Raw genomic sequence first — 9,849 nt, forward strand, 5'->3', positions numbered from 1 at the left:
AAAGTGGGACTGGCAGCAAATGGCGAAAAGACCAAGCTGATGGTATCAACGCGCAAGAAGTCCAGTAGACTCGGACCAACTGTGGAACTTGAAAACTACAGCATCGAGGGGGTGAACGATTCTGTATACCTCGGTACCGCCATAAACAAAACTAATAATATCAGTTTTCAAATCCGGGGGAGAATAGTGTTGGCCAACAGATGCTACTATGGTCTGAGTAAGCAAATCAAAAGCAAGGCCACCTCTCGCCAGAACAAACTAACACTCTACAGGACGCTTATATGTTGTGGGGATCTGAAGCATGGGTACTTGCGCAAGCACATGAGGCAGCTTTTGGAGTGTTTGAGAGAAAAATTTCTCTGGAAGATCTATGGGCCGATCTACGTCGATGGTGAACATCGTCGTCGAATGGAACATGGGCTATACCATCTATTCTCGGACATCGACATAGTCAGACGGATCGAGCTGCAGCGACTACGCAAATAATGACTTTCACAGGCGATTGAATATGCTGTCGAATATTACCGTCAATGTCTTGGTGTAATTGGCGGTTGGAATCTGTTCCCCATCTATCACAATGTTAAGCCGGAGATTCCATTCAGCCGTCCTATAAGAATAGATGAAGCCTAATTCCTCCCCTTTGTTTGGGTCGAAAATAAAAATCGCCACAAATAGTGCTTGGAAACTCCAAAAGATATTATTATTAACGTGTCGCTATCGAACTAAATGTTGGTCACCCATGCTCGAGCCTTTAAATAATGACACACATTTGTCATTAATGACTTCTTATATTAGATTCGGAATCCTTGTTGATGAACTTTTCGCGCCATAGGAATCTGGTCTCGAAATGATATGATTAAGTTTATTCACGTCTTAATTTCATTTGGAATCCATACCTACAGATTTCCGCCGTTTTACAGTGTTGTAATTTCTTCGTGATCTTCGTTAGCAATCGCCCCTTGCGATAATTCTTAAAAATAGTACTGCTATATTAGATAGTTGTTTAAAATGTTAGTTTCAGTCTATAAAATGTTAAATACATATTTTGGTCACTACTCTACTAGTATTATCAATTAAGAAAATTCGGTGTATCCTATGATATGAATACTAAATTTCCGTAATGCTTCATTTTAACCTCATATTTTAATTTTATAGAATTGGCAATCGATCACTGAAAATACCTGCCCGACAAGTAGAACGTGATATCGCTCGAGCATTTGAAGTTTGGTCTCAGTACAGCAATCTGAAATTTGAGCGGGTAAATGATACCTCAGCGGATATTATTATTGGATTTGGTTCTCTCTATCATGGTGACAAGTAAGTATTCAATAAAATAAAAAAAAGAAACAATTAATTTTGTTTGTAATCAGCTTCCCCTTTGATGGTGTTGGTAATATTCTGGCTCATGCCTTCTATCCCTACGAAATGGGTTCATGGGGCGGTGATGTTCACTTCGATGAAGATGAAAATTGGAGAGAAAACTCTCCAGAGCTGAGCCAAGGTGTTGATTTTTATACAGTGGCCTTACACGAATTGGGACATAGTTTAGGTTTGGCCCACTCACCCACATATAGTTCGATAATGTTTCCGTACTACAAAGGACCGGATTATAATGTTTTAAATTATGATGATACCTTGGCTATGTATGAGGCCTACTGTAAGTACCATACACAATTTTAAATTTAAATTTTTAATTAATTTCAATAATACAATTATTTGTTTTAAAGTGAACAAAAAATTAGACGATGATGTTGAAGTTGTTAATGATGAAGAAGAAATGGAAGAAGCAGACGAGGAGGAAGAATACGTGGAAACTACCACAATTTCATATGAGACAACTGAATATACCACCGTTAACAATGATTATATGCCAAACACAACAAACAGGCAATTTTCTGAGGAAGAGGTATGTATTTGGTCTAATAAAAAATGAAGAGTTATGTCTAATATGTATCCGTCTTTTTAGAGTATCACTAATTGGCCCAGTACTACGGCAGACACTACGAATGCATTTTCTCCATCATTCCCCAGTACAACATCAAATCCTAGCACTGACATAAATTCTAGAGACAGATCCTTCTATACATCCACCATACCACCAATATGCGATGGCAATTTTAATGCCGTGTGTTATTTTCGAGATCATGTTCATATTTTCAAGGGTCAATATGTTTGGAAACTTTCGGCCCAATATCGTGTTCTCGATGGTTACCCAAAACGTTTGCAGGAAGTTATTATAGATTTGCCGGAGGAGGTGAAGAAGATTGATGCCTGTTATGAACGTTACGATAAGACAGTGCTATTCTTTTCGGGTATTTTTGGAAAACGATTTCAATGTAATCTACTTTTTTATATTTTTATAATACTGTTTTTCGTTAGGTAACCAAATCTGGTATTATCAAAATGATCGAATATTAGACACTAGCCCTGTGTCTTTAAGCAGTCTGTTTGGCTTTAATGTGAACATTGATCATGTGGATGCAGCAATATTGTGGCGTAAGTTATGAAACAAATATTAAATTTATAATCCACACACTTTGTGTTTTTTTTTAAATACAATTATTATTAACTAGCCATTAAAAAATTTAAAACCAGTAAGAAAAGTAGTAAAGTCTGACTGAGCCGACTATATGATACCCTTCACCACTTTGTGTACATATGTATCCTAACAGACGTCGCCTTTTAGAAGGAACATTGACAAGAAATTGAGCAAACTTAAAAATGTGATCTTTATTTATATGTAAACCGACTAACATCAATCCCTACACATGCCATTCTGCAACCTATGTTAAATTTTGTTAACATGAATAGGTCGAAATTATATATGGAAGCTATGCTATATCTAAATCTGAACCGATGCCCGGGATTAATTTATATTTATGGGGTCTTTAGTGCACCATTTTCTTAAAATGGGACAAATATATATATATAGGAGCCATATGTAAATCTGAATCGATTTCAAGAAAACTTGACACACGTATGGTTATACTAACTTATGTTCATTGTACAAAAGTGTGTGCCAATCGTCCACACTTTGGGTCTTAATGCACAATTTACCTAAAATCGGACGATAATATATAAGGGAGCTATATCTAAATCTGAACCGATTTTCACGACATTAATTTTTCGATTTTAATTTTTCAAGATTTTCAATGGGCGGGTAAATCAATACCAATGCTTGTTAAGGTTTGTAACTTTGCACATATATATTTGAAGATTTAAAAGAGAAGAAAAATAATTTACAAAAAATTTTTGTTTTTGGCTTTGTTGTTGTTTTTTGTAATTAAAGAAAAGTCCTCATTTTTGATGGCGGGCATGATAACTCCTCACTGGAACATCGGAATCCGAAAATTCCAACGGTGTTAGAAAGAGTACATGTCTGGCTCTCGTATGAACTAGGATTAAAAAAATGGCGGACCTTTGAAAAAATATTTTTGGAAAATCGCCGAATTTTGACCAAAAACCAATTTAAAAAATAAGGAAGATCTTCACCGATTGGCTTTATCCTAGTTCATACAATAGCTATACACTCACAGAGAAACGTGTACAAATTTGGGTTATTAGTTTTTGAGTTATCGTGCCCGCCATTTGCAAAAGAGAAAAACGCGTTTAAAGTTTGAGAAGCCCTTTAGCCGTCACTTGATGCTGACACAATAAATCGGCTATGTCTTCAAGAGTTCTTGAGATTTTCACTCAAAATTTTGTAGAGACATTCTTGAATTAGTGTAGAATCGTATTAAATCAAAAAAAATTTGACCCCGAGAATGGGGGGGGGGTAACCTTAATTCGGTACGCTATGCCAAATTTCGTCAAATGGAAGGATATATAGGGACTTTGGCGTACCATTTACATAAAATCGGACGAAAATATATATGGGAGGTATATCTAAATCTGAACTGATTTTTTTCAATTTCAATAGGGTTCATCCTTTTGTCAAACAAATAAATCATCCAATTTGAATCAAAAATGTGGCCTGTACTTTTTTTACAATTTGACATGGACAGAGCGACAGACGGACGGACATGCATAAATCGAAAGTGATTCTATGCATATTCTCAAAAGGAACCATGGGTCTTCCTCGATTCCCTTTGCCTGTTACAAACATATGCCCAAAGACGTAATACCTTGTACCACATGTGGTGAAGCGTATAAAAATCTACGCTCATCCATCCCTTGAAAAACTATTAAAAAATCCACGATTATTTAGCCATTGCAAATTTATTTAAAAAAATCTCTGCTCAACCCTGATCTAGCGCTTGAAAAACTGTTTAAACAAAAATCCTAATTTAAATTGCTTTTAAAAATATATTTTTAAAAATTAAAAAATACAAACCTCGCTTAGGTCATTGAACAAATATTTTTCAGTATATCAACTAGTCCTCGAAAAAATATATTAATAACAAGTTCACTCTTATAGCTCGACTAGACCTTTAAAAAATAATTTAAAAAAATGCAGGTAGATACAACGACTAGTCTTGCAAAAATATGTTTAACAAATCCAAGCTTATAGTTCGACCAGTCCTTAAATTTATTGATCAACTAGTATTTAAAATCAGTTACCAAAATTAATCAATTGATTATTTTCCAGCTAAAAATAATCGCACATATATATTTTCTGGATCCATATTTTGGCGTTACAATGATTATTTACAACAACTTGATGAGGGCTACCCAAAGTCAATGCAACGATGGCCAGGAATACCAGAAAATATTGATGCCGCCACAACAATACCCAATGGTAAATCACTAAAATATTAACGAAACTCGAATATCCAACCAAAACAATCAAGATAATTTACCGTTGTGTAAAAGCAATATGGCTGCTACAACAACAACAACAAGATAATCGATGTTCATGTTCAAACACTACCACACAATAACTGCAAACTACTCATTTTATAAATTACTTTTCAGGAAAAACTTACTTTTTCAAGGATAATCTCTATTGGCTGTATGATAATCAACGAGTACGACCACAGCGTGGCTATCCTCGACGGGCATCCGCAGCATGGCTCGGCTGTACAGCAAGAACAACAAGAAAACCATTTCGTACTAACAATACAGCAGTTAACTTTATTTCAGTTTCTCCTTCGACTTCTCTGCCGGCAACTTTACAGTGGTCTTGATTCTATCTTGATTGCCACCACCATTCGACTTGGAAGCCGAAGTAGTTGTTACATGTTTTGATTTTAATTTAGTTTGTTGTTTTTGTTGTGTTTGCTTATTAGTCTTAATAATTGTCGTATCAAGCTTAGGTTCTAATGCATAAATATAGTAACGTATAAAACAATATAGGACACCCACACCACAATATGATGAATACAATAGTAGTGGTACAAATGGCAACTTGTCATTTAGTCCTGTCATGGGTCCAATAATATGTTCATAGATTGGTATCAATACCAAACCATAAATGTAAAGGTCTTCCAGCAGGTTCATACCGGGTGATGTCTGATAGAAACGTACATAGGCCAAATACATGAATGCCATATACGCCAAATACAACGAATAGCGTATGATGAATAAATCCACCTGGAACAGTAGTGGGAATAGAGAGAAATAACCCACTGCACTTAGCATAAAGGCATATTTCGCATCCGTGGCACTGACACAGAACAAGAAACTGCAAGAAGACATAAAAACACCATTAATGATTGAAAGTTAATTAAAAATGTCATTTTACCTACCAAAGTGGTATCAAACACATCAGTATGGCTTTCTCATGAACATGCCAACCGAACATAAAGGAACAAGCCGAACAAATTACCACGGCGCGTATAAATGCAATTTTACTATCTCTGCAAAAAAAAGAAGAAAGAAAACAAAAAATGAAGACGACAAGAACATTGAACAGTAGGAAGGAATTTAATTAAGGTAGGTATTAGTGGGAATACTGATAATAATGACATGTTTGTAGTTTTTTGTTCTTAGTAAGAAGTAGTTGGAAAAAAGAAAAGTTGCAAGGACAGGATAGATACAACGCTTTTACATTCTTTATGAAGTTGCAGTGAAGAAGTATTTTTTAGTTTAATTTTACATGATACAAATTTGATTCACATTGGGTATATTGAACATATGTAGCCTTACAATTGCATGTCAATGTTCCCTCGAAGTCTTTCTGCAACCTATGATAAATTGAATTTCATTCGGGCAGATTTAGAGTAGCCTGCATACCATGAGACAAATTTATGGAAAAAGATTTATAGCAAAATTGATACACGCTATTCGGTAAGCAGCACTGTTGGTGCATCTGCACCAATTTCAACAAAATGCAATAACGTCATTCAAGTCTCAATTTGATACGTTGTGCAAAATTTCGTGTTAATCGGACAAACATTAGGAGTTTGGTGTGTCATTTATGTAAAATTGGACGAATATATATGTATATGCTAGAGCTATATCGAAATCTGAACCAATTTTTCCGAAACTTACCACACATCATTCTAGGCTCAATTCAGTACGATATGCCAAATTTCGTGCAAATCGAAGGATATATAGGGACTTTGGTGCACCAATTACATAACATCAGACGAAAAGATATAAGGGAACTAAATCGAAATCTGATCCATTTTTTCCGAAACTTATCACACATCATTCTAGGCTCAATTCAGTACGCTATGCCAAATTTCGTGCAAATCGAAGGATATATAGGGACTTTGGTGCACCAATTACATAAAATCGGACGAAAAAATATAAGGGAACTAAATCGAAATCTGATCCATTTTTTTTCCGAAACTTACCACACATCATACTAAATTTAATTCAGTACGCTATGCCAATTTTCGTGCAAATCGAAAGATATATAGGGACTTTGGTAGACCATTTACCTAAAATCGGGCGAAACTATATATGGGAGCTATATCTAAATCTGAACCGATTTTCACGAAACTTAGCGCACATCATTTGAGATCTAATTCAGTAGGCTATACCAAATTTCGTGCAAATCAAATGATTTTCAGGGACTTTAGTGCACCATTTACCTAAAATCGGGCAAAACTATATATGGAAGCTAAATCTAAATCTGAAGCGATTTTCAGGAAACTTAACACACATCATTCTAGACCTAATTCAGTAGGCTATACCAAATTTCGTGCAAATCGAAAGATATATAGGGATTTTGGTACCCCATTTTCCTTAAATCGGACAAGAGTGTTACAAATCACAGTGTGGTGAAGGGTATCAAAATCCAAGCTTATAGCCCAAGTTTTTTTATAAATATAAATTTAATGCGATACTCTACTCCAATATATTCTAACAATATCCACATTTATATTCCAAAGGCAAAAATATATGCTAATAGCCTTGTTAGTCCTTGAAACAATTTTCCCAAAAATTAACTTACCTCTTATGTTTAAAACGGCACAGACTTAACAAAATCGGTATCATCGATACAAGAGTTAGGACAAATGTGACCATCGGCCGAACAGATGGCAATACGACATGTTCAAATTCTTGGACCAAACCCGATGTGGTTGATGCACCAGATTTTGAATGAGCCCTCAACGCAACAGCAGCAACTTTATCCGCAGTATTATAAAGAGCCCAAAAATTCGGTGCCCAATAGGCATGTGTCAGACCACGTTTAAAGGGAAATAGACGACTCAACACCTGCGGTATATGTTGCCAAAATGGTCCAAACGAGACCACAAATGGTGTCAGTCCAGCTGCCAGCAATTTCACAAAGGCAAATAATGGATTTTTACTAGGATCTAAACAATAATGACGCAACAGGTAAATTCCAAACGCCGGTGCCATATAAATGAAAATGTGTTTAAAATTCAGCAAACATGCGAAGAAGAATGCACACTTGACATAACGTTCTTCGAGTAAGTAACTTATACTCAACAGTAGAATGCCAAAAAGAAATCCATTATACTGGAAGTGAATGTGGTCCACATATATGAGACCAATGTTTAGCAGTAAAAACACTTCCACAGAGGCTTGATGCATTTTCACGCCCATTAGTTTAAGGGATCTTAAACAACGCCATACTCCATACATGTAAATAAAGTCCATAACCATTACAGATATTCTTTGGAAATATTTTGTTTCCGTTGAGGCATAATTAAGATTATTGACTTCCAACATTTTGGGGTCTACAAATGCAGCGAATTTTGATAGCACCCATTCAAAGTAGGCAAAGAATGGTGGATAATCTAAGGTCCATTCACTGGTCGCCTCATAATACCATTGTTTCAGAGGCAGTGAGTTGGTTATGGCCAACCAATTACGATGTACCTCAAAGTCCGTGGAATGGCTGTAAGAATATGATTGTCAGTAGATAGTTAATTTACCCGAATTTTGTTATACTTACTATGCCGGAACAAGCATTAATTTCACACATGATGCCAATGCAAACAAAGGCCACAACAGGGAACCCTCCAAACCCATCATGGTCACCCAAATTTACCTTGGAATACCAATGTTTTTTATTGTACAATTTACCGGCTATATGGACCAAATGAATTACATTAAGGAACTAGTTCCTTTTTAAACTGTGTTTTTGGAGATGGTAATTTTTTGTTATTCTTATCAGCTGCTGTGTTATCGATGACGTGCCATGATGGTGTTGCCATATTATCGATATGGTAACGATATTTAAAGGTGCGACAACAGCTGCTGCTGTTAGGGTGGTTCACAGTATAGAAATAGTAATTTTAAAATTCGTATTACTGAGAATAAAATAAATTTCTCTACTGCTATAATCTACTAATTTTTACTATTTTCTTCGATATCATAAAGGAACAATTGTTGCCGTAGCAAAAAGCTACACATTCTTACAGGTTCTGGAAGAGACCAAATAATAAATTTATTTATTAGCAAATATTTTATTTATAACATCGATTTAAAAAATATAGAAAAACCAGTGAGCGGAGCAGTAAAGTCGGACGGGGCCGACCATACGATACCCTACACAACTACCACGAACTCTAACTTTCTGAGGATGTTTATTCCGAGTCTGAGTAATATTTCGTGATATTTGCCCCCTCTTGTCCGATTAGAGGTTAACAACACCTCTTCCTTACTTTTTTCGAATATTCAGTACAGTCCTTCTAATTACTTGTCCAGATTACCTTCACGGTGGGTTGTGTTATGATTTTCGGATTATACTCTACTCGAAAACACACAAAAAATTATGTTCTCCGTCCATTTCATCCAAAAATTTTAATCTGATCATCACCGAAAATTATAGGCGTTGTTCTTGACCATAACTGGAACTTCATGAACAATTTCAAAGCCATCAGCGCGATATTTCTCCCTCTAATGTGGTAATGGGTTACTAAATAATATCTGAATACGTAAGCACCTGTAAATATTTGACTGTAACTCCCACATCTGAGTAGATACATCACTATATTTGGTATCAATTTAAAGGCCAACCACTCCTCTTGGATATGCTATCAACTCCTGGGGTCTACATCCTCCAGGAGTAAATATATATGCCATAGAATACAAATTTTGTCATTTTTCACACAAAAGTCAGGGTCCATTTGACCCGCTAAATATTGAGCGATCTTTATCAAAACATGCATGCTTATTCTCTGGCCCGATCCCCTTCTCCATGCAAAAATTCGGTGTTTGGGCCATAATTGCGGCCTCTGGAGCGACCAGAAAAACCGACAAAAATTTAGTATTTGGTCCATTTCATCCCCTAAATATTAACCGATCTTTTCCAAAAACAATAGGGGTCTTCATTGGCCAGAACCCATCCAACATGCAAAATTTCGTGAAGATTGGTCCATAATTGTGGCCTGTATCGTGTTTACAAATTATAATGGACAGACGGACGGGCGGACACACATGTCTAGATCGACTCAGCTAGTCGAGATATGACGATCGGTATACTTA

The 9,849-nt window shown here is 35.9% G+C and overlaps 2 protein-coding genes across 2 annotated transcripts; one reads left to right on the forward strand and one right to left on the reverse strand.

Annotated features, from left to right (window-relative positions):
- Positions 1 to 1,425: 1,425 nt before the first annotated feature.
- LOC133337535 (matrix metalloproteinase-15-like) lies at positions 1,426 to 2,507 on the forward strand. Its single transcript, XM_061545753.1, has 4 exons — positions 1,426 to 1,657; positions 1,728 to 1,906; positions 1,967 to 2,312; positions 2,380 to 2,507. The coding sequence occupies exons 1-4, from the start codon at positions 1,426 to 1,428 to the stop codon at positions 2,505 to 2,507; spliced, it is 885 nt and encodes a 294-aa protein (XP_061401737.1).
- A 2,566-nt stretch (positions 2,508 to 5,073) lies between these two features.
- Positions 5,074 to 8,393, reverse strand: LOC133337536 (probable dolichyl pyrophosphate Glc1Man9GlcNAc2 alpha-1,3-glucosyltransferase). Its single transcript, XM_061545754.1, has 4 exons — positions 8,315 to 8,393; positions 7,343 to 8,257; positions 5,688 to 5,798; positions 5,074 to 5,623 (listed from the first exon to the last, which is right to left on the reverse strand). Exons 1-4 carry the CDS (start codon positions 8,389 to 8,391, stop codon positions 5,074 to 5,076), a joined length of 1,653 nt encoding a protein of 550 aa, XP_061401738.1. The 5' UTR covers positions 8,392 to 8,393.
- Positions 8,394 to 9,849: the final 1,456 nt, after the last annotated feature.

This window comes from Musca vetustissima, unplaced genomic scaffold, assembly GCF_032173495.1.
Source record: "Musca vetustissima isolate MV318-11 ecotype Yass unplaced genomic scaffold, APGP_CSIRO_Mvet_v1 utg117017, whole genome shotgun sequence".
In the NCBI taxonomy this organism is placed as follows: Eukaryota; Metazoa; Arthropoda; class Insecta; order Diptera; family Muscidae; genus Musca; species Musca vetustissima.

Excerpts from the sequence above, each read along its gene's own strand:
- LOC133337536 (XM_061545754.1), bottom strand. The coding sequence starts at position 8,391 with ATGGGTTTGGAGGGTTCCCTGTTGTGGCCTTTGTTTGCATTGGCATCA. Across the intron at positions 5,799-7,342 it reads TGCCGTTTTAAACATAAGAG|AGATAGTAAAATTGCATTTA; the intron begins GTAAGTTAATTT and ends TTTTTTTTGCAG. Across the intron at positions 5,624-5,687 it reads ATGTGTTTGATACCACTTTG|TTTCTTGTTCTGTGTCAGTG; the intron begins GTAGGTAAAATG and ends GTCTTCTTGCAG.
- LOC133337535 (XM_061545753.1), top strand. The coding sequence starts at position 1,426 with ATGGGTTCATGGGGCGGTGATGTTCACTTCGATGAAGATGAAAATTGG. Across the intron at positions 1,658-1,727 it reads GGCTATGTATGAGGCCTACT|TGAACAAAAAATTAGACGAT; the intron begins GTAAGTACCATA and ends TTTGTTTTAAAG. Across the intron at positions 1,907-1,966 it reads GGCAATTTTCTGAGGAAGAG|AGTATCACTAATTGGCCCAG; the intron begins GTATGTATTTGG and ends CCGTCTTTTTAG.